The sequence below is a fragment of the Schistocerca americana genome, chromosome 5 (assembly GCF_021461395.2).
Source record: "Schistocerca americana isolate TAMUIC-IGC-003095 chromosome 5, iqSchAmer2.1, whole genome shotgun sequence".
Lineage (NCBI taxonomy): Eukaryota > Metazoa > Arthropoda > Insecta > Orthoptera > Acrididae > Schistocerca > Schistocerca americana.
In genome coordinates this window covers 458,968,907-458,993,755 of record NC_060123.1, presented here as the reverse complement: position 1 = coordinate 458,993,755, position 24,849 = coordinate 458,968,907, and the positions used below count along the sequence as shown (strand labels likewise).

At 38.6% G+C, this 24,849-nt stretch overlaps 1 protein-coding gene across 3 annotated transcripts in view; it reads left to right on the top strand.

The window, feature by feature from the left end:
• LOC124615542 (E3 ubiquitin-protein ligase AMFR-like) overlaps positions 1–14,939 on the top strand; it is a 341,793-nt gene extending 326,854 nt beyond the window's left edge. The window contains exons 7-10 of one of the 3 annotated variants that reach the window (XM_047143511.1): positions 4,515–4,636; positions 12,399–12,613; positions 12,741–12,752; positions 13,838–14,939. In XM_047143511.1, the coding sequence (XP_046999467.1) occupies positions 4,515–4,636; positions 12,399–12,613; positions 12,741–12,752; positions 13,838–14,018 (530 nt within the window). In that variant the 3' untranslated portion in view covers positions 14,019–14,939. The remainder of the gene's footprint in view (positions 1–4,514; positions 4,637–12,398; positions 12,614–12,740; positions 12,753–13,837) is intronic. The other 2 variants (XM_047143512.1, XM_047143513.1) reach the window with 2 other exon arrangements.
• Positions 14,940–24,849: the final 9,910 nt, after the last annotated feature.

The following is a 24,849-nucleotide window of genomic DNA, read 5'->3' as shown; positions in this document are numbered from 1 at the left end:
AGTTTTTATGAAATTACATTACTTTTCAGATGAACCTTGCTAATGTGTGATTAATATTCTTATGAATGAAAAGACTCAAATAATAAATACTGTAGATTATTACACTAGTGTCATGTAGGTTTTCATTCATGATGTATAAAATACTCTACGACGAACCAGTGGAACAGTTAGTCAGTGCAATTAATACTCTCTCTCTCCCTCGCACACACACAATAAACTTTTCAATGAAAGTGCAATGGACCAGAATCAGAATTCTCTTGCCCCATTGTGTACAAATAAAAATAATTGATTTACACTAAACAAGACTGTATCATAAAATTTTGGTGTATTACATTACCATATAGAAATTCCTGTAAGGACATACAGCATTTTTGCATTTTACATGGCATTGTCTTCTAGTATGTTCTTAATTCTATACAGTGGGTACTTTTTCGCTTTTATTTGTCTTAAATTTTCACATGTATATAATGTACAGTTTCATCATATAACTTCCATATGTGTTAATCCTTGTTGTATGTGCGAAATATTTTCTTATTACTTTCAGTTTTGGATTTTGAACCATAATTCATAATTGTACAGAGGGAGTTTGCTGGTACTTTCTGATTTCTCAGTAATTAATATCAGTTGTCATGATGTTATGCTCTGCACTTTTTTAAATTCATTCTTCCAGATATTACTTGCATCATCTCCTCCCCCCCCCCCCTCACCCTTACCCCTCAGAGATAAAAAAGCAAAGAAAAAAAACCCTCACAGATTATCCAAAATAGGAGCAACCTTCCTTGTGCTCATGTTTATTGAGTTGGATAGTAAACATATTGTGAGCACTGAACTTAAGGTTATTTGCGGAATAATTATTGTGAGGCCCATGATTGGGTTTTGGTCGGGTACGTCCCTAGAAGTTTTGGGAAAAGGGGGGGGGGGGGGTCTTTAATTTGCTGTTCCTGATTTTCTATTAACAATTTGGAGTTCAGTTGGACTTAATTGTTCTAACGTTGAGTGGAATTGGTTCTGTGTTTTTTCTTCCAATTAACACTATGGGATTATCTGTAAATGAAATTGGAGGTGAAATTATATTAACAGGCAAATTGTTTAAGTAAAAGAAAATAATTTGACATTTTCAGGCTCCTTGTGGTATATTTTTATGTACAATGGTTAACCAACAAATTTGTAAATAACAGAGCTGTAAAGACCTGACAGATTAGAGCAATAGATCGGTAAAAGTGAATTGGAGAGAAATGAATGACATGAGGTTAACACAGGTACCGGTTAAAGTGTAGTGGTTATTAAACAATAAATGGAAGACTAAAGAGTGAAATAACCATTAGGTTTAGGTTTGGCCTAGGTGCTGCCAGCATATTTTCAGATCATGGAATTAATCACAGTAACTTGCCATAGTTTGTTGAGTGAGACTTTGTCATCTTCGGTAGTGAACCGTGCATGAGATGGGATAATAAGCCTCTTGTACATGTGGAAATTTGCTAGTATAAAGCTTCACCCTTCCTTCTTCTCAATTCCCTCATTATCCTCCTCAAGATGCCTATGGTGGTGGTGATCTGTATGCCAAACATTTACATTTCATAGAAAAATTCTGTCCCTTAAAAAATTGTTACCAATTTTGTTCTATATGAATGGCCTTCAGCAATCTGCAAGTCCCCAATGGTATTATTCCTGTTTTATAATTTTGACGCAGCAGGTATACATGTCATGTTGACTATTATGCATGGAACTTTTAATCCACTGGAATATTTCAGATTTAATGGAAAGTGTAACTCTAGTGTCACCAAAGCCCTAAATGTAGCGAAGAAAATAAAAATGACAAAGTTTCATGTTGAAATATACACAACCTTAGTGGCTTTTAAATCATATATATGAGCTTGTTCCAATTTTGAGGTGTTTATGATCAGCTCCAGTTGATTCCTGTTGATGCTGTTGACAGATTGGATTTTTAATCATGATATATATAACTCAGAAGGACAGGGAAGGGCATGTTGTCTGGACTGAAATGGAAACTTGTTAGTGATACTGTTGTCACTTGCGTGAAGTCTACACCCTTCTTAGGCCAGACTGCAAGTTCAGACTATCAGTATTAAAAGGAGTTAATAAAAATTAAAGTTTTTAGTCTGGAATTTGGGAGGTAAAGGAGGAGGTTAAACTAAATTTACTGCTCCTATAAGGGGGTAGAAAAAGAAAATTAATTAACTCTGGAGTTGGGTAGATGAAGTGCAATCTTGATTTGTCCATAGCATATTTTAACCACTGTAGTTCGAATGCTGGATGTGGAAGGCTATAGCTCACACTACAATTTTTGTATATCAGATGGAAGATAATGTAGGAAGTACAACTTACATTAGGAAGGAAAAAAAGTATCTAAGGAAATTATATTCATTGATTTTTTGAGTAAGCAGTACTTTGAAGCTTTCTCAACACAAGCAGGTATTCATGGAAAGTTAAGTTACAGTACACAAGGCTATATAGTTTTGAGGTACTTATGAAACATGTTAACACCTTTTATTGAACCTATAAATAGAATGAGGTAATACTAAGCAGAAATTTAAAACAAATTTTTATATGGGAAGCTATTCTAGAGGAACTGTTCTACAACACTCCCTCACCATTTCGTATAGTCAAACCTCCATTTGTGAAATTTACAACCAAGCTTATGGGAGTAGCAGCACTGCTGCTGACAACATTTTTACACATATATTTGTACTTAATGCTTGATAGTTAAAAATTAATATTGTGGTATTTAAACAATGGTAAGTCTAGGATGGAATAACAATAATATTATGAAAGTGTATCCCCCCCTCCTGTCTCTGGCTGGACTGCGGGCTGATGCTGCACGTGATGAGAGAAGCAATCTGATGTGGGTGGTGGGGTAATGAGGCAGCATGGGGCAGGTGAGGGGCTGGGATAGCAGCCTGTGGGTAGAAGAAAGTGTAGTGCTGCTTGTGGGAGCATGCAAGGATGTGGTGCTGTCAGTGTAGGGGTGCTAGGTGCAGTCGGAAGGTTGGGGCCAAACTCTTTGTCTTTAAATATGTCTGCTTGTGTCTGTATATGTGTGGATGGATATGCGTGTGTGTGTGCGAGTGTATGCCCGTCCTTTTTTCCCCATAAGGTAAGTCTTTCCGCTCCCGGGATTGGAATGACTCCTTACCCTCTTCCTTAAAACCCACATCCTTTCGTCTTTCCCTCTCCTTCCCTCTTTCCTGATGAGGCAACAGTTTGTTGCGAAAGCTTGAATTTTGTGTGTATGTTTGTGTTCGTTTGTGTGTCTGTCGACCTGCCAGCACTTTCATTTGGTAAGTCACATCATCTTTGTTTTTAGATATAAATACCTTTTTATTTATATATGGTTGTTTAAAAACTGAATGAGGAATTTTGTGTTAACCAATTCCACTCTTTTTTTTAAGAGTGTGTTTTCAGGAATTTTTAAAACTTATAATTCACATTAACATTGTAATATTAAATAAAATGTCTCTATTTGGATTTCTTTCACACATCAGGCTGTTGTCTATGGAATCTTTGGTTTACAGTAATGTAATGTGAAGATGAAAAAGTTCTGTTGCAGTGCCCCCCCCCCCCCCCCTTTATTTACTTACTTACTTATTTATCCCTCCCCCCCCCTCCCACCCCCCACCCTTTCAAAATGAGGTTATAGAAGTCGAGTCTGGGTCTTCAGAGAAGCAGTGTTTGGGTATAATGGCAGTGCTATTCTAGATAATGGTTACCACAATTTTATCATTGCTGGCAAGAGTGTGCCAAATGCTTAAGGTGATACGTCAGGCTCTTGTGACTGTAGCACAAACAAGACATGAAACTCTTGTCTCTTTGGTTTAATACTTCAGCTTTTAAGGGTTAGCTAATTATAGCTTTCACAAGAGCACAGTGCATTATTAATGTTGGATGTTTGACTTAGTTAGCTACATCATTGTTTAAAACTACACATTTGTTGGTACATTGTCCAGCCAGCTCTGCATTGTCATGTGAATTAAACACAGGCAAAAAGTGCATGCTTCATGGTAAGTTGCCAACTGTGGCACATTTGTTTATGCTTATTGATGGGCTTAAAGCTAATACTTATTCAGCCGAAGACAAATCTAGTGTTAACGTAAGAACATTTTTTAACAAATTTCATAATTGGAAAAAGTAGTTATAATTAATATGAGTAATTCAGGAAAAGTAAATGAAGACATAGGAATGGTTTATAGAAATGAAATTCAATTAGAATCTGTGTTGAAAGACAAACAGAACATGGAAAGAATATCTTTCTGTGGAAGCTTCGCTCAAGTTGTGTCAGTTGAATTAATACAACAATTGTTTAAATATTTACCATAGGCTCCAGATTGTAGAAGTTATGTTACTAAATTTTAGAGGAAGAGGCAAAGAAAACGAGAGAAATAGAAATGTCTCCTTAGAGTGTTGCATGTAAATTGTAGAATAAATTTGGTTTTCACTATTCAGGATAAAGTTGTGGTATGAACAAATGACTGTAGTGGAAATAATTTACATTTCAGGTTCACGATATGTATCGTGGCTGCCTAGCTTTTCGGTTGAAGTGACACATACCATATTGATGAGGCCTGATCAGAGGCCACTCCCTGCTCAGACATCACAGTTAGATTCTATGGCATTGCAGGTAAGAAAGAAGTGTCTTGGATTCAACATTTTACCAGTCAGTTTTGTAGTTACGTGTAATGTTTTATAATTTTTTATTTGGATTTTACAGGAACTGAGTTGATTATAATATACCTTTTAGTTGGAAGTTTATTACGACCATTTTTGAATCAGTAGTGCATAATGAAGTTTACTTACGTGTTCCAATTTACTTAACTCATTTCGCCTTACTCTGTGTTTACACATCTTGCAGCTGCTGGCAGGTAGGGGAATTGCCTGGTTGTGCTAACATTAAATTCACAGGGGAATTTCATTGGGCATAATGGAAAAACTGCACTAATGACTAATATTTGTGCGTTAACAATGTCCTATGTTTCCTGATGCCTGACTTCTGCCAGACATGGCAGATACTGCACTTTTTGACGCTCATTTTTTCCCATGTTGCAGAATTCTCAGAAGCACCAAGAAAAGCTTATTTCGTACAAGAACCCTCTGATACTCGCTTAACTCTTCCAGAATCTATCATGACATTACACAGATTCCTTAAAAAAAATCTCACATGAAACTGACATGTTATTCCAAAAAGTCTCTTGCACCTAGTAACTTGTGTTAGTCTGCTTCCCCTCCGTATATGCCAGACATTTCTCCACTTTAGAAAATCACCTCTACAGTCCATTTTGATTAAGATGTAATGTATTCAGCAGGTGATGAAAACAAAAAGTTTTTGCTCTGTCACTCCTTGTGACGTTCTCTGTAAATGCTGTCTCCTAGTAGTAAGTGTATCAATGTGGACTTGCATCAATGTGAAGAGTTATTCTTTTAGGTCAAAGGAAAATTTTGGGTGTATTCTGTGTGCTCTTGGTCTTAGCAGGGCAGACTGGCCTCTTATATGTTGCCTTAAGTAACAATAATTTTTCCTTTGAAGACTTTTACTGACAACTTTCACACAAAACAGTCAGATTAACTCTTTGCCAAGTCACTCCAGGTGACCATTATATCGAATGACACATTTTAATTAGAACACGTGAGTTATTCTGCACAAAATTGGGAAGATAAGACTTAAGCAGATCAGATGATTCATGAGGGTATTTGTGATCTGCCGTTGCAACTACAAAAATGTGTGATCTTTTCACAAGAACCGTTTGGCTTTGTTGAGGTAAAGCATATGAATACCATAAAAATCAGTGAAGACTGACACATTCTCCCTTTCCAAGAAAATTTTCACATAGAAAAAACCTTAACACAAAATAAACAGTTGCTCAATGACCAGTTAAATATTGGAAACCAGACTCTATATAGAATAATTGATGAAATTACACGAAAAAGAGCACCACCACCACTCACAGTTTCATTTCACTTCTTGCTCCTCACCTTCTCAAACTCTCACTCCATCACATGGCTATATACTTACGTCCACTCATCATGGTTTCCTCGTTGCAGCTCATATGACATCTTGACAGCAAGATTGTGTAATTATCCTGCAAACACCTCCACTATGTTTCCTGTGCGTCCATTTAGTTACGTGCTCCATAGGTCATTTGAGCAAAGAGTCAGTTTACAGGATTTCTATACTCAATTAGAGTTAACATTAATGGACACATTACCATTTTATTCCTACTCATGCAACCACACTTGAAAAAAAAGTGCCCCCCTCCTCCTGGCTACCAGTTTTTAAGCAGAAATTTATCAGTGGAATAGGAGGAGTTACCTAGGAGAAATGATATTTAATTTCATTTAAAACTTGCATCACTACCTATCAGACAATTTTACATTATTGAGCAAATGCAAAACTTTATTGCTGCATATTGAACTTCACTCTGAGCCACTGACAGCTTTACCAATGGGTAATAAGTCATTTTTCTCCTCTAGTTTTTTAGGTGTGTACTTCACTGTTCTTCTCAAATTGTGATGGGTTATTTCTGACATATTTCTTTAGCGAGAATATGTATTGTGAAGGCACATTTAAAATGCCTTGCTCCTGGAAGAGGTGACTACATGACGTCCATGTGTGGACACCATAAACACACATCAAAAAAGTTTTGCATCACCTCAGTTACGAGAGTTCTGGCACTTATACAGAAAATTGGAATAGAGATCAACATAAACATCATTTCCACCCTTTTTATTGCTCATGAAAACCGTGCATTACATGTTGTACCACCATACAGCGAGACTTTCAGAGGAGGTGGTCCAGATTGCTGTACACACCGGTACCTCTAATGCCCAGTAGCACGTCCTCTTGCATTGATGCATGGCTGTATCCATCGTGGCTTACTATCCACAAGTTCATCAAGGCACTGTTGGTCCAGATTGTCCCACTCCTCAACGGTGATTTGGCGTAGATCCCTCAAGAGTAGTTGGCGAGTCACGTTACGGTGCCATCAGTGACCACCAGCAGCATACGTCGGCCCCACATAATGCCACCCCAAAACAGCAGGGAACCTCCACTTGCTCCACTCACTCGACAGTGTGTGTAAGGCTTTCAGCCTGACCGGGTTGTGTCCAAACACGTCTCTGACGATTGTCTGGTTGAACGCATATGCGATACTCATCGGTGAAGAGAATGTGATGCCAATCCTGAGCGGTCCATTCGTCATGTTGTTGGGCCCATCCGTAATGCGCTGCATGGTGTTGTGGTTGCAAAGATGTAGCTTGCCATGAATGTCGGGAGTGAATTTTTACATCATGCAGCCTACTGTGCACAATTTGAGTAATAACACAACATCCTGTGGCTGTACGAAAAGGATTATTCAACATGGTGGCGTTGCTGTCAGGGTTCTTCTGAGCCATAATCCGTAGGTAGCAGTCATCCACTGCAGTAGTAGCCCTTGGGCGGCCTTAGTGAGGCATCTCAACAAGTCTGTCTGTCTGTCTGTACCTCCTCCATATCCGAACAACATCGCTTTGGTTCACTCTGAGACACCTGGACACTTCCCTTGTTGGGAGCCATTCAAGGCACAAAGTAACAATGCGGATGCGATTGAACTGCGGTATCGAGTGTCTAGGCATGGTTGAACTACAGACAACATGAGCCGTTTACCTCCTTCCTGGTGGAATGACCGGAACTGATCAGCTGTCGGACCCCCTCCACCTAAAAGGCACTGCTCATGCATGATTGTTTACATATTTGGGTGGGTTTAGTGACTTCTATCAACAGTCAAAGGGACTGTGTGTGTGTGATGAAATATCCACAGTCAATATCTATCTTCAGCAGTTCTGGGAATCAAGGTGATGCAAAACTTTTTTGATGTGTGTGTATATAACTTATTTCATTGTAGTTTTAATTGTAACTGTTAGTAAGAGGAAACAATGTGCATCATCAGGCAAGGCAAATCCTCCTGGTCCCTTCACATTGGGCTTGGACACACATAATGTGATAATTTAGTGAAACTGTAATGGATATTATCTGTCACCTGCTGGAGTTAACACTTTATTTCCTTCTCCTCTGCCATCTGCATTGCTCTACAAGAAACATGCGTCACTGATGACCATTCCCCAATGCTTCGTGGTTATTGTGCTTTCTTTCTGAACTGTGCGGGACCTGAGAGGGCATCTGGAGGGGTCTGTTACATTGGTCCGTACAGATGTTGTCTCTGAGTGGGTTCCCCTTCGTGCCATGTTGTAAGCAATAGCAGTGCAGGGACAAATGACCTCATTGATCACTATTTACCTCTATGTTTATTTACCTCCAGGCAGGCCACATATTTACATTGAGTTGACAACCTTAATCCCTTTTCTCCTTCTTGGGGACTTCAGTGCAGTCACTACATTCAACTAGGGCACTGGAGAGCAGTGCCCTCTCTGGGACTGTTTTTATCTGTGGGAAAGTGGCCAGCAGCCCACCTATCCAAGGGTGCGTAACGGGACACTCTTCCGTGCAAGAGAACAGTTGTGAATGGAACCTCAGTTGGGCAGCTGTCGTAAGCTCATGGTCCATCTACATTGCAAATTAAACAGCCAACATGTATGGCTATGAAGTTTTTCGTGGCAGAGTGTCAGTTCACTTTCTGCATCAAATGCAGATAAAATTCCAAGCTTTTGATATCCAACATCATCTTCGTCAGGGACTAAAACTGACCATTGTGAGCTGGCAAGGTTCTTTTTTGTATACCCTCAGAAAGGCATCCGATTGGCTGAATTATGTCATGACGGCACTTACATAGGTGGGGCACTTGTTGTTCGTAGATTTTGCTTGCGCTCTCTATATAGTGTTGTTTGCAGCGCCAACCATTGCTTAGACTGGTGAACTGTGGGAAATATTTCTGTGTTTTTCCCTTGTCAAGTGTTTTTACAACAAGTCTGATTTAAACAGCTTCTCTGATCACGGAATCCCAATAGTTTGAAGCATGAGCCAGTATTCTTGTTTGTTAAAACAAGATCTTGTGCTTATTTAACATATGGATATCCTGTCCACGGCATTAGATCAGTGCTGTTGAGAAAACTAAGATGCAACTCCATTCAAACTTGCCAAGAGAATCAAGGCATAATGCAGCTTCCATTCTGCTATGCAACAGCTAGAAAGATAAGTAGAGTCCTAAATGGGCAAGGAATCGGACCAGTCTTCCGGCCACCCAAAAATCTTAAAGAAATGTTGCGACCCATTAAAGATAATTTTGGCCCGAGAGTACTGTGAATTCATAGCATTCCTTTCAAGTGTGGCAAGAGTTATGTGGGCCCATCTATAAGGACAGTTGTTGAAAATTTTGTTAAGCATCAGTGTCACTTTAAATACAGACATTTGAATAAATCAGTGGTAGTAGAGCACAGCCTGGTAAATAAGCACAAGATCTTGTTTGAATAAATGAGAATATGACGTACGCTTCAAATTATTGGGACTCTGTGATTAGAGAAGCTGTTGAAATTAGACTTGGTGAAGACAACTTCAAGAGAGACATTGGCTATGCACTTAGCAATGCCTGGAACCATGCACTTGCAAGGAAAAAACACAGAGGAGTACTTCCAGCAGTTCACTGGCTGATGCAGTGGATGGGGCACAGCAAACAGCGCTAGGTACAGAGCACAAGCAAAATCCATGACACAATCCAGCCAATTGGATGCCGTTCTGGTGTTATAAAAAAGAGAACCTGACAGTCAGGTATGGCCCCTGATGAAGAAGATAGTGGATATAATTGAAAGCTTCAAATTTTATCCTAATTTGACGTGGCAAGTGAATCAAGAAATTTTTGTGGAAGCCAACAAGTATATTTTCGTTTGTGGATAATGAGTAATTGACTAACACCTGTTACATGAATTCCAATCTGAATGTACCTGAACCTCAGCAAAGTCTTCCTGAATTTTTGGGCTTGCCGTAACATTTATGGTTTACATTTTCATCTATGGACACAAAAAATTTTGTTGTCCAGTCCAGAATAAATGTAAACTGTCTAAGTTACTGTAGGAGCAAGAATTCAAGAGTGTATAATGCTTCAGATTATAATGAATGCTGGTAGGTGTTTTTGAATCACTTATAATACTCAATTAAGTTAACATTCATAAATTAAAATGTACATATTCATCATTTAGCATATGAGGCATGCAGCCGCAAGCTATGACAACTGAGTGAGTGTCCATTCACCACTGTTTTTCCTTTCTCTCACAAAGGAGTCTGTCTTGTTATATGCCCTTGGGTGGGCCAGCCTGTTAGCTATTGTCCCTATGGCACAAAAAGCTCCAGATAAGGCAGCACTGTCCAGTGCACGTCCAAACACCCTGTGGTGGGAGTATCACTTCGTCCAGTAGGGGCCTTCTAATTGACAAATTTCTTACTGACCATGATCTCTCTTTCCTCAATGATGGTACTCCTACCCATGCAGTGCCACCCATGGCACCTTCTCAGCTATTGATCTAATGATCTCTTCTTCCAGTCTCATGGCTCCACTGCATTGGCCATTACATGATGGTCTTTGTGATAGTGATCACTTTCCAGATCAACCTTATAATTTTAAGTGATTTTGAAATAAGGCTTGCTATCTAATTAAACACATTAGGAGGAATGCTTAGAGTGCAATGTCTCCTCCCTGGGTAACATTTGCCTCTTCATCACAGGTGTGGGTTGAGCTCCCAATCTTCCGGGCCACCAAAGATCCACAACTGCATTGGGTTTTTTCCTTCAGGATTGTTTCTGTACTGTTGCATTGGCTCTTGCTGCACACCTTGCAATCCACTTTGCAATGATGTCCGTGTCCTCTTCTTATGCTGATGGCTTTTGGGTGCTTAAGGACATCAAACGGGCTGACTTGGAGCAGGAGAGGCACCACAGGACATTCTAATTTCCACTGTCTATACTTTTACAAATAAATTGATAAAACTTTGTCAGCATGACCAGGAAGGATTCAGGATTCACACTCATAGCAGTGGAAGTTCATGTGGAATTTCATCCTTTTTTTTTCTTCACTTACTATTGGCTGCATTTGTTACTATAGGTACACTTTTCTTCATAAGTAAGAGAGATTCTTTGATGAATTTTGCGCAGCATACAAACCCTACTTACAGGTGTATGAAACTCTAGAATTTATTTATGAAAAAATGAATGAGCTGTTACATTTTAAACTTCATGTTTAGAAAAAAATTCAAATTTCATAGTTAATTATCTCAATTTTACCACCGTTTTTAATAATTTGGAAAATCAAGTTGGTTTTAGGCACTTTACCTCTTTTTTTTTTCTTCCACACCCTGTTTTCTGTTTTAGGAATAGCACTCTGTTGATTAGTGGATGCTACCTTTCTCTTTAATGCTTTGTCTGTGATGGATTGGGGTTGGAATGGCTGTGGGAGGGCCTACTCCCTTTGCATGCAGAGCTCTGAGGGACACCTGTGTGCAGCTGGAGCTATTTCCCCAGGATGACCATTAGATTTTTAGCCTTTTCTCTTTTACTTTTCGGTATCTCTTGGCTAGAATATAGTCCTTACTTCATATTGGTAGGGGACAGATACAGGTGGGGTTCGCTCACCACGGCTGAGACCTGGAAGACTGCTTGTCTGTTTTAAGATACATACCAAACCAGTCCATGTACTCTTACTTGTCTGTAATTTTTTTTTCCAGCATCAGTGCCTATCTTTTACAAATATGTACTTTCCACATCTGAACGCATTCCTTGTGGATGTCAACGCCTCTGGATGAATGGACCCTTGACTGAGGAACTGATGACCTCACTGTTTAGTCCCTTACCCTCAATCAATCAATCAACCAGCCAGCCAACTAAATAATAGTAAAAAAGCCATTGTAGTCATTCTTAGAGTTGCAGTATTTGTTTTGCATTTGTCCCTTGTCTCTGTGCATTGTTAAAAAAGCCTGACACAAGACTTGAAACTTGGTAATGAAATCACAGCAGTATGTAAAATTTTGTTATAACTAACCGTTTCTTGTTTTAATGTTACTGTTTTTTTTTGGATCTTTATGGTGTACCTCTTGGCTGCAGGATTTGTAAAAGAGTGTACATCACTTATTCATTCGTAGATGATTCTTGAAACAACTGGAGGACATTTGGTGTCTCTTTGTTATTCACATTCCTGATTCATGTAATCAAAACTGAATGCATATGTTTAAGACTGTCAAAAACAGAGAATTTAAAGATACATTGCATTAAAGTGCAATATTTTGAATCCTCCATGCAAATTACACAATGAGCAAGTAGCTAAAAGAAATGTTGCCTTACAGTTCTTCTGTTATGATCAAGAAAAACAGTAGAGTGGGCTGAGGAAAAATGTTTGTTACTCAGCTTTTGCAAGCTGAAGATTGAATGGCACATGACTTTCACAAGATATGTGTGTGTGTTTTTTTTACAGGTACAACAGCTATTTCCAAACATGCCACTCCCAACAATTGTGGAGGACTTGCAGGTTACTCGGTCTGTTGAACTGACAGTTGAAAATATCCTTGATGGGAGGCTTGTGGCACCATTGCAGCCGGCAGCATCACAAACACCTGCTATTGAGCCTTCCCCACCAGTCTCTGCTCCACTGCATCATACGTTTAGGGAGGACGATGATCATCCTCATAGGTAGGTATATCTATAAATCAGTCAATAAGCATATCTTTAGCACAAGGGAATGAAGTGTTAGAGAATGCCTTAGTTGTTAGTGTTTTGTCACAAGCATGATATCTGTTGCACTGACTTTCGCTTCTAGGTGGCTGTGTGGGTAAGTGGCAGAGTACAGGTCCAGAGGATCTGCTAGTTGGAGTTAGATGAGATTGATTTACACCAACATCTTTAACAGAATACTAAGGGAACAGTAAAGCAAGTGGAAATGTGCAAGAATGTGTAGAAAGGAAGTATTTAGCCCTCTTGTATGAAAATCTAGAAGTATGTTAGTGATTTGAAGCAAGATATTAAAATGCTTTTGAATATATCCATTATTGTTAAGTCTATTCTAGCTCCATTCAAACAGCCCCTCCTGTTGATTGACAAATAAAAACATAATACCATTTAAGGATTTTGGTGATTAAAAGGGAGGGATTGCTGTGATACAGCAATGAGAAAATCGGTTATTAGGGACTTATGAATACTGAAGGTTGCGTGTATTCTACATGCTGCTCTCCAGCATGGGTTAATACTCCACACCAAAGCTTTTTGGGAGTGAGAAACAGTCTAATAATGCTATTTTCCACCAGTCCTTGCAATACATTTACAGCTATTCTTAAACTGTTATATTGCCTTGTGTAGAAAAAATTATTATGAAGCAGATTCAGTTCTTCCTTTATGTGCTGCTTCAACCTTTATGTATTTCTTGTCTTGACTTTTTGGGCTGTAGAGTTGCAGAACTGTTCTGTTTTTGGTGCAGCCTGTATGTTTGTGATACAGTTTCAGTTGCACATTGTCAAGACTTCCATATTCAGAGGTGGTGGTGGTGATTATTCATGGTGGTGGTGGTGGTGGTGGTGGTGGTGGTGGTTATTATTCACTAGCAGTATTCACTTTTTGAAATAGCTGGGTAGTAATACAGGTATTGTGAACATTAAAGCCAGTGACTAATGTAAAATAGGTCATAACACTTCTGCGACAATTACTGCAATTATATAAAAGAGATTTCATTAAATGTGCACTGTGTCAATATATATAGCACTGCTAAAATTCCTACAATAAAAATGCATGTTTTAGTCCTTGTATAAAGCATTCTAAACATTGGTGTGCTGTTATTTACATAATATTTCTGCTATCTTCAGCATAAATTTGTGTTAAAAGTTATTTGTCTAAAGAAATGTTTTCTTTCTTTTTGTCTTAAAGCAGTAGTGGTATGCCGGACATAGCACTCTCAGGGGGCCGCTTCTCAAAATCTCCAACTGAGCGGGAGCGAATTTTACGTCTACGCAAGGAACAATTACTGAACACTGCGCGCCGTCGTTACATAGAGAGGCGAGGAGGATCGAGTGCGTCGCACAGCGCTGGCTCCAGTGGTAGCACCTGACGGGTATTCGGAGCCACGGGGGTCGGTGCACGGGCCACTGTCCCGGGTGTCTCAAATGCTCGACTGCTGAGAGCAAGGGCTGGGCTCGTGGCAGCAGAGCGTATGCGGCACACCTTCTCCTGCAGGCTCTCTGTTATGACCCCACCTCCGCCCTAGGTAGTCGTGTACTTCATGCACTGAAAAGGAACTGATGGACTTGGTTAGAAAATGGAAAGTGGCCACTCACATTTACAGTGACTGGTTACTCATTTTAAAAATGAACTAACTTTCTAAAATGTAAAATTTCATGTGGTGCTTCTTTTAAATGCAGCAGATTTTTCAACAAGTAAAAAAATTTCTTTATTAGCAGTAGTTATGAGGGGATGTATTGAACTGCATAATAATGCTTGTACAGAATTAAACTTTGAATTCATTTCTTGTGGTTCTTAGACTACAATACTTGTTGGATGAGAATTAGTTTAAAGTTGACATAGAGGATTTGTTGTAACATAAAATTATTAGAATTGTTTCTCTGAACTAGTTGTAATAATTATATTGAGAACAGTGAACTCGTATTTCTGCAGAAGTTATTCCATATCACAGTTATCTATTCCGTCTTCATTGAGAAAAAGTATATTACCTATTTCAGGTAATAAATTACTTGTAGAATTGCATGACAATATTCTACAGTTTTTCTCCACCACAGGTTGTTGGTTGAGAACAGTGATGTTTGATTCCTCAGCAAAACCTGAACTTAAAGCTGTGGGGAAAGATTGAATGCATGTTTAAAATGAAGGCTGCATTTAAAGGACTGTGTGAATGTGAGTGACCATTTTCAGTAGGTTGCTGATGCTTGATATCATACCACTGAGACACATGTTCCATTATTTTGTTGTATCTTATTGTCCAATTACAGAGGTCAGTTTGCATCAGTTTATTGTATACATGGTTGTAAGAACTGTTTTATTCATTCTCCTTTCCTTGCCGGTCAGGAATTGAAATATGGGTTAGTTGGTTGGTTTAGTGTCATGTTGTTTTGAATTCATCTTTCCTTTCGTTCCTTGTGTAAATGAAAGTGGATACAACCAATTTTTTACCCTTAGAGAATAATAGTGTTAAGATCTCACTGTGTCTGATTATGTTGGTTTGTGGGAGAGTAGTGGAAAAACTTGTCTGAATTGGTTACTTTGAGCTTTTGTGGTTATTTTAGTACTCCTTTATGAAAGATGTCCCGAGCACTCAGTACCTATAGAAATGATGATGTATATCCACTTAAAATGCCTTATTATGTAGCACCCCCTTATAAAATGGGAACTGCAGACACAATGTTTTGTATATGGGCATACAGTAAAAGTTCCAAATTGCTTAGATTGAAACAAATGAACGATTATGGTGTCTGTTTCTTGGCATAATTATAAAAGTTTCACAATAGTTGGGTATCAAAAAAGTCCAAACAGGAGAAACTATTGTTGATGATTATACTTATTTTCCTGACTTAAACTAATTTTTACCTTTTACTTGCCTTTATATAGGGTCAAATATTTCTAAGATAGCAGCTGGGACAATGGAAAACTGACTGTGGAGAACACTGTGTTTAATTTTTTCCTCTGTAGAAACTCGTTTAAAGAGATTGCTCCTGAAGTGAAATGCCCCCAGATGTGTACCATAACTATCTTCTTGTGCTCCCAGTTTCCCCCCCCCCCCCCCCCCCCCTCTCTCTGAGACTTGTCCACAAGATTTTAGAGAGGTTCATAACTGTTGTTAAGTCGAAAAAGTATTGAGCGAACTAGTATTCTGGGTTTATACTTGGTAAATAGTAAATGAATTATTTATTTGCAATACTAAGATCAACTTGACAAATTATACTTGAAAACAAGGGACGGGCGCACACACACACACACACACACACACACACACACACACACACACACACACAGAGAGAGAGAGAGAGAGAGAGAGAGAGAGAGAGAGAGAGAGAGAACCAACCATAGGAACAAATAAATTCATGTACAATATTGGGAATTTACTTTATTTCACTGATGTGAAAGCAGTTACTATTGTACATTTCAACTTCATGCTATGTATGTACTTCTGACAATTCAAAAATGTTTTAGTAGTGATTATGTTGCTGCTGTCACAAATATGGGATTACATTTACGTTTTGTTGTTGCTTATAAAATAGTGTATCCTGCAGCCCTTACAACTCACTTATTTTGCATAGAGTTGAATGCTTTATGTTAACTGTTAAGACAAAGTAACACCATATCTATTCTGGTATGTGAGCTTTTTGTGCTGCTGCCAGTGAGTTCATGTAATATCTTGCATAGTGTAAATAAATATTTGTATTATACTTTGTATATTTTAAGCATGAAGTTCTCAGTGGATGTCATAATAGTTAGGTATTGCTTGTATCTGGATAAGACTGATGTAGATAAATTTGGGATAGAAGAGTCTCTTGTACTACTTAGTTAAATGTGCTAGTTGTGAGAACAGGGCTGAGACGTGTGTGTTCATTTGCAGGAAAATATTTATGGACTTCCTTTGAAATAAGAACACTTGTAATGTGACTAATTAAGGATTGAGATGTAAATTAAATCACACTAGTCCAGTCAGAGCAGAGCAGAAATTTTTTTAAAGAAATATTGTTGCACAAGAGGCCTTTGCCTATAAAGTTTTATTTTTGTTTTGTGTGCACAAGAACGTCACTAATTTAGATAGCTTTGTACATTTGAGCTGGTATAATAAGACAACAGTCTTGTTTCCTGGTATGATAATTTTTTCAGAAATAATTCAGCTAACACATTGTAAAAAATTGCAGTGTTGGTTGCCAGCATGACATGTTTTTAACTTTACTTTTATTAAAATTGTTCCTGCCTTTTTCATAGTCATAAGTGTAAAATAAAGCTCTTTATTTTACTAGAAAACTGTTTTACTTGATTTGCCCTTTGTATGGGGTACACCAGTTCAAAATACATATCACATCTTTTGTCTCATAAGGTTCCAGCTACTGTAACAATATTTTCACAATGTTCTAATGAGAATATGCTGATAATGTGAAGAAAGCAGATTTTGGTTTGCACGGACAGTCATGAGAGATGCGAAAATACTCATTTCAGCAGCACATCCTATTACTCTGTTCAGGAGTTTTATTTTTATGGTCACAGATAATAGCAATCCCCCTGAAAAGTGTAAAGAAACTATGGGGGGGGGGGGGGGGTGATGTAAGGCACCAGATGATTTTAGAAAATGTGCTCACTTTATTACATATGGACAAACATTTTAAAAAGTTTCAGAAGCTACTACTGGGTAAGACTGCATTATATTGAATTTGACGTGTAATGGAAAATCACTGGACTACTTACATAAAGATGTTCTTAGCCACATGCTATTGCTTCGGAACAGATTTTGGATGTGTTATGGAACAGAGTAGCTTACAGCGTGTATAGTTTTAAAGGAAAAAGGATGATGACATAAAAACATAATACTAAGACTGAGCTGTTTGTGAGGCTAATTGCGGAGATGAAGGGAAGAGAGGCAGCAGTGGATCCATAGATAATAATCGCTGTTGAAAGCATGGCAACCACAGTTCAGGTGTGAAGTTATTTTTGTGTAAGATCAAAATGCAACTGGACAGGTAATGTTAAATGCATAATGGAACAAGCTGTACGCAAGTGTGACAGTAGTGGTCATAAAGATGATCATACACTGTTTTCATGTCTAAGTTTTGTTTCTGCACTATCTACAGGAAACTAAAAGTCAAAAACATTTTCTTTTGCTGTATCTTCTGATAGTACTTGAAATGAGAGGGAGTTGATGAAAACCAGAAGTATGCACACAAAAAAGTTAACTTGTTACGTATTTTTAAAATTTTAATACTGTTTATACTGACTTCCACAACTAGATTTATCAGTTGTTTGAACAAAATCTTTTCAGCTTTCCAGCCACATCAAGCTTGCGGCAGAGTTCCCCTCAGCCATTGTCAGTTGGTAACAGATTGCCATGTGGTTCTTTATGTTGGCCTTATATAATTGTGGAACTGGCTGTGTCCAAAGTCAGTCATTTCCAAGTAATGTTTTCCTCTCATGTCTGCTTTAACATCACACTTGCAAGGTTTCACAGTGTTCGCACCAGCATTATTTCAGATGTTATTAAATATTTTGATCTCTATATCTTTCTTAATATTTTGATCTCTATATCTTTCTTTTCTACATTACTGCAGAAACTGCAACGTGATGAATATATGCGTCAATTTTATGTCTATTTTCCAAAGCAAATTCAGCTAGTGCCAGTTTCTCTGCAGGGTGTAATCTTGGAACACCTGTCACCTTAAGTCTAGTATTGTTCTATTGTGCAGTGTCTCCTCAGAATAATACTTCCTGCACTCGCATGGTATTTTGTAAATGAGCTCGAAGTTCTTTGATAATACGGTGGTTGATTTGTTGAAGAACATCCTGATGTGTGTGGGTTTCACGGGGGAGAGTGTATCAATCAGATCAGTGTTGTGATAGGGATCTCATTGGCTCCAGCCACAGCTTAACTGGTCATGGAGAATTTTGAGGTTATCACCTTGTACATGGCTCACACAAAGCAGAGTTGGTTTACTGCTATGTTGACAACACAATTGTTGTCTGGCCACAAGGGAAAAAAAAGTTCTTGAAACATCTCCATAGCATCTATGACCTCGCTTGCTGAAAATCCAAGGGATGTCTCAGCCACAGTGTAAACAGACAATACACTTGTGCAGACAAGTATCGGTACACTTTAAACAACAACAACCACCACCACCACCACCACCACCACCACCACCACAACCAGACTCAAAAGTGGGCTGTTCTGAAGACCTTGGTTCATTGAATGAAAACTGTCTTGCCCCGATTGCTACAACAACCAACAAATATCAAAAACATTCTCACAATGTATCTGCAAGCAGAAAACCACTGAGCAGAAGACTAAAAAGCTTATTTTTGTCATTCTGTGGTTCAGTGACAGGGAATATTAGCTGGCTCCTGAAGAGAGGGGGAAAACACCTTCATTTACAAAATACCATGGGAGTGCAAACAGTATTATGTTGGCCAGATGGTGCAAACCACAGAACTTGAACATCAGGTGTCATTATCCTATAATGTGGATGTAGTGGAAAATATTTATCAGAAAACCTGGTATTAGGGGCTATTGAGAAGAGACGGCTGATAGCAAAAGTGAGTTTATCAAAGTTTTCTCTCAATGTAGTGCCTACAAGATTGTGTAAATGCTTAAAAAGATTCAAGCCTGTGAAGCGTTGGAGACAATTATCTTGCTGAGATGTCATCATTCATAATGAGATTACTTTAAAGAAATGGTGAAGTACGACTGATCAAAAATGGAACCGCAGCTCAGACACTCCTTCCAGCAATTTCAAAGGTAAATCAGATCTTACCTACAAAACTGCCCGCCTCCTTGACCTTCAGTTTTGGTTCTTGTAGACAGAAACAGGTGTTTCAGTTGAGGTGTTGTTAAATTATTTATGGGCAGGGGAAGGGTTATAGAAGAAACTGGGTAGCTGCAATTGAATTAAAATATGTATATTTCTCTCAAGAAGAATGGAAAAAATGAGACAGCCTTCACAATGTGGGAATAGCCCAGACAATTCAGGAATACTATTGGCACAAGCAAGCTATCCTTGGCAAATTGATACATGAATTACATCGACGTCTACATACATGTTCCGCAAGACACCATGTAGAGTTTGGCGGAGGGTATCTTGTACCACTACTAGTCATTTCCTCTCCAGTTCCACTCGCAAAAAGTGCGACAGAAAAATGACTGTTTATACGAGATGTGATCAAAAAGTAATGGTAATTTTTTTTTTCTTAAAGCAAGGATTTTTAATTATTTATCAACATTAGCTTTGTCTCCTCCTAAGTACTCCCCCCTCAGATATAATACACTTGTGCCGGCATTTTTTCCAATCTTGGAAGCACTTCTGGAACTCACTTTTTGTTATGGTGGTCAGCTCCTTCAGAGATTATGTTTTTATCTCATCAATGATGGCAAAATGATGTCCCTTTAATGGTTCTCTTCAGCCTCGGGAATAGAAAGAATGGTAGGGAGCTATGGTGTAAATACATAACAGGTTTGTTTTTTGCGTAAAAATCACAAATAAACATTGAGGTGTGAGCATGAGTATTAACGCAATGCAGTTTCCGCAAATGGTTTCGCCACAATTCTGGTCATTTTGTTTAGATTGCTTCATGCAAACAGCATAAAACTCCTAGGTAGTATTCCTTATTTGCCGTGCGACCATAAGGCGGGAACTCATGACAGTGAGAAGAGTCTTCACATATAATTGAACTTATCGAATTTTTTTCAGTCTTGGCTGTTGAGGCCATTACCATTGGGACGTTTGGGCCTTGGTTTTAATGTCATACCTGTATACGCATGTTTCGTCACCTGTTATAACCTTCTTTGGAAGCAATGGCGACGGGATGTCTTTCTTGGTAGAAACTCAACAGTTTTGGCACAAACTTCGTTGCTACATGTCTCATGCCCAGAATATCTGAAAAAATTGTGTGACATGAACTAAAAGACATGCTGACATCACCAGCGATGACTCTGATGGTGGTTCGGTGATTTTCTAGACCAATTTTCTTTTTACTTCTACCACATTGTCGTCAGTATTTGACATGTTAGGGAATCCAGGGCGGTCATCGTCTTCAGTGTCTTCTCGACCCTCTTTGAAACATTTTTACTATTTATGAACTTTTGTCTTACAGTAGATTCACTAAAAGCCAGTCAACATTTCGAATGTGATGCTGCACTTCATTCCATTTTTCATGCTAAACCTAATGCAAAGTCTTTGATCCATCTCTTTCCAAAGTAAGAATTCACCGTGCACTCAAAGATGCGTATAACCTTCTTGTTCTGCAGTCAGGTTGAAATGCCAGTTCTCTAAATTTCCTCAGTAGTGTTCCTTGAAGAGAACATCACCTTCCTTTCAAAGATTATCATCTTGGAAATATACTGGCCACTAAGGGTGAAAATTGCCCATCAGATTTATGAGCTCATTGATTATGCAAGCAATGCATCTGTGATTAGTCATTTGATTCATTTTCTCTCTCACAGTCCAGATTTGTACTTGGACTTAAGTGATTTAAATATTTCATTTCTCTTTCTTTGTAAGGCTGAATGAAATCCTTTTTGGAACCCCTCAACGTGATTGTCTGCTGCAAAAGTCTCTCCTTTACATCAAATATAGCTCTATGAAGAAAGTGAAGGTTTGGTTATGTTCAGCATACTCATCCACAATCAATCATTCTGCCAATGGAATTTTTATATTCAAATTTACTTCTTAAATACTTTTTTGTATGTGGTGCCCCACAGATTCTAAATATTTAAAGAACTTAAATAATAATCAGGATAACTACTACTCAAATAAAAACTTTTTATTGACGAGTTTTGATTGCACATATCAGATCCATGTGTAAGAATGGAAAAGCTTTTTTTTGCGTTGTTAATCACAAAAATCTGGAAATATGATTTTCCTCAACTCCTCAAGTTTTCTTAGGGCATCCATTAGGCAACTTTTTTTGGTCCTAAACTGCAATTATTTAGCACCAGTAAATTTTTTTTAGCATGTCAATAGAATCAGTGCAACATATCAGGGTACTTTCCAGAGAAACATCCCATTTTGAGAATGATTCCAGTTTCATTCTGTCACTATATTTGAAACTTTTAAGTTGACTTTGGTTCATCTACTTTTACTGATAACATAAAGGTCAGTTATAGACACATACATTTCTACTCGGCAAGCCACTTTATGGTTGTGTGGCAGCGAGTGTACATCTATATGTGCAGCATTGAAGTGTATAACAGTGGGTGCTTTTATTTTAACTCTATATTACAATTACTCCTATTCCATTTACAGATGGAATATGCAATGAATGATTGCTTTCAGGCTTCGGTGGGAGCTGTTACGTACCTAATTTTATCAGCAGGATCCACACATGTAGGATGTGTAATGCTGAAGAATATTTGTAGTTTTGCCCTAAAGGACTACAGTTGAGCCTCTGTGGTCATGGTTGTTCCACTTCATATCTCCGCACTCCGAAGTAATTGGATGTTGTGGCTGATTACTTGTCATTCACCACATGCGTGCTCCCCCACCATTACCCTGCTATCTCTCCCCTTCTCGCCCTATGCCACCTCCTTACTCCAACAACCAACCCCTGATTGCTGCTCATGTCAGACGCAGGCACGGCCTGTAGTTTGGCCAGTGGGACTGTAGACAGTAGGGCGTGTGCATGTTTTTTTTTTTTGCTTCTGGAGGAGGATCTTATCTTTTTGTCTGAAAGCTAAAAGTGCGGTGGTCTTTTCATTGTTTCAATCTGTGACCCGACATTTCTCTATGTGATGAATAGCGATCTATCCTTTTCATACTGTTTACTCCAGCCTTGGCTTTCCATTCTTTGATTTTGTCACTTAGCAATACATTAGTTAAGGGTTACACACTTTCATTTTTGTGAAGTCCAAACCTTTGCCTTTCTCTGCATTAACAGGAAGTTCCAGCTTTGAAAAAGACTGATTTGATTGGGGTGTATGGGGATATTAATATTTTCCCAGTTTTTTTTTTTTTTTTTTTTTTTTTTTTCAGTAACTGGATCATGGAAAAAGCCTCAAATTACTGTGCATTCAATCACTAATGTATAACAAGAACATAAACTGTCCTGTTACGCTGCCTTGGGACAAAGTGCAAATTACACCAAAATAACATTTTGCAACCTCTCCTCTACAGGAAATCTTTGTTATGTAATCCATCGCTAGCTTTTTCTTTAGAAGCAGCAATGTGGTGCTGAATCCAATGCTTTTCTAAAGTCTATACATCAAATCAATGTTATTTCCTCTATCCTAGCACTATGGATATTATGCGCATTCCTAGATTTTCCTTTGTGAAGGAACATTTGAAGATGGAATTTAATTTTTTGGATTTGATTTGCTACTTTTGCTAACTATACCATCCACAAGCATCAGGACACTGCCACTGACAGTCTATCACAGTATTTTGGGGTTTTAAGGTAGTTCATTTGATAACATTTCACAGTGATAAGTTACTGTAGTATTTACACAATGCCCTTCTCTTACGTTCATGTGTTTCAGTAATCTGCCTGTGAGTAGATTTGTGCTTTGGTTTGTACAGATTATGCAGCAGGTGCTGTACTCAAGGAAATTCTTGATACTTCTTGTTTACCAAGGAGGGATCTCTACCATTCTTAATTATTCTGCTAGGTACATAGTTTTCTAATGACATAAACAAACACTGGAATTCAGGGAAACAATTTTCTTAAACAATATATCTCCACAATGATTAGGAAAATACAGATGTAGATCACAAGTGTCAAATTTAGTACAGAATTTGTTTCGTGTGACGTACGTAAACTGTCAAAACTTCCTAAAATGTGTCTCTAGCAACACTGCAGTTAGCAAGAACGAGATACTATGAATGAATGTATGAATTATATTATGAATTGTACTCATAAATTTATGAACATTTGAAAGATACAATTTTTAATGAATTTCATCTGAAAAAGCTTTGTCAAAGTTTTCAAGAAATGGGACTGCTAAGAAGGAGTAGATACCCAGTACATTTAATCTCGAGGTTCCCTTGTTTTCTTCTCTCGCGTGAACATTGTTTCAATGTTTAAAAGTGTATCTGTTCGTGTTTTTGTGTGTCTTTACATATTTTTATGCATTTTTATGCGTCTTTTCACCTATCCAGCTCCTCTCACAATGGTCAACACCTTTTTTGTGCATTTCTGCGTCATTCCTGTTTCCCTGGCTAAAACCTAGTCCCGCATCCTGTTTCTCAAATGCTGCCTACATCATGGAATCCTCTCAAATGGCCTAACTGTAAAGATTCCTTTTTCTAGATCCCACTCCTCCTTTCACAATGACCTACACTGTTTCAGATTCTGCCAATCCATGGCCCTCACAAACCTGGTACTGCAAAAGTACATCGTGGCACAGGCATCCCAGAACCACCTTTGCTGCATCCACAAATGCTATTACTCTAAGTGATCCCTACTCCATACACCACCTCCATAAGTTATCCAACCTGCTTGTACCCTACTGCCACCTCGGAGCACCATATCTACTTGTCACATCCCCCTAAACTCCCTGCCAACTATCCACCAAACCCAGAGCCAAAACATCAACATAACACTGTTATTAAACTTTCTACCAAAACCCTCATCTCCATAGAAGTTTCAGTCCTGTCCATAGCCCTACACCCAAATTTAACCAAGACCTACTCTCCTCCTCCTGATTCCTGCAATGGAAGCACTTCTCTACTGCCAATCCCTCCATCCAAAACTACCCTAAATCCAACATTGAACCCTCCCTCTTCCAGTTCATACCACCATCCAACTGTGATCTCTCCCTCCCACTTAATGACCTGCTGGTCACCTTCCAGGAATTCCTACCTCCAGTTTAGGCTCACCACCCTTCCCCAGGTCCCTTCTTCAGAACCCCAACCTTTCGGCAGAAGAAAGAACAGCCATACACAACCTCAAAACCAATCCTGACCTAATCGTCTTACCTGCAGACAATGGTTCCACCACTGTTCTTATGAATCACAGTGACTACCTGGCAGGAGGCCTCTGCCAGTTCTGACTCCTCCACCTATAAACTCTTCTGGTAGGTCCTTCCCAGAACATCTCCCTTGAATCCATTTCTCTCCTCACCCTATGACACCCTGCACACCCACGTTCCTCTTGCTCCCCAAAATCCACAAACCCATCAATCCTTGACACCCCATTGTGGCTTATTATTGTGTCCTATTGAAAGAATTTCGGTCCTCCAACCAATTGCCTGTTATCTA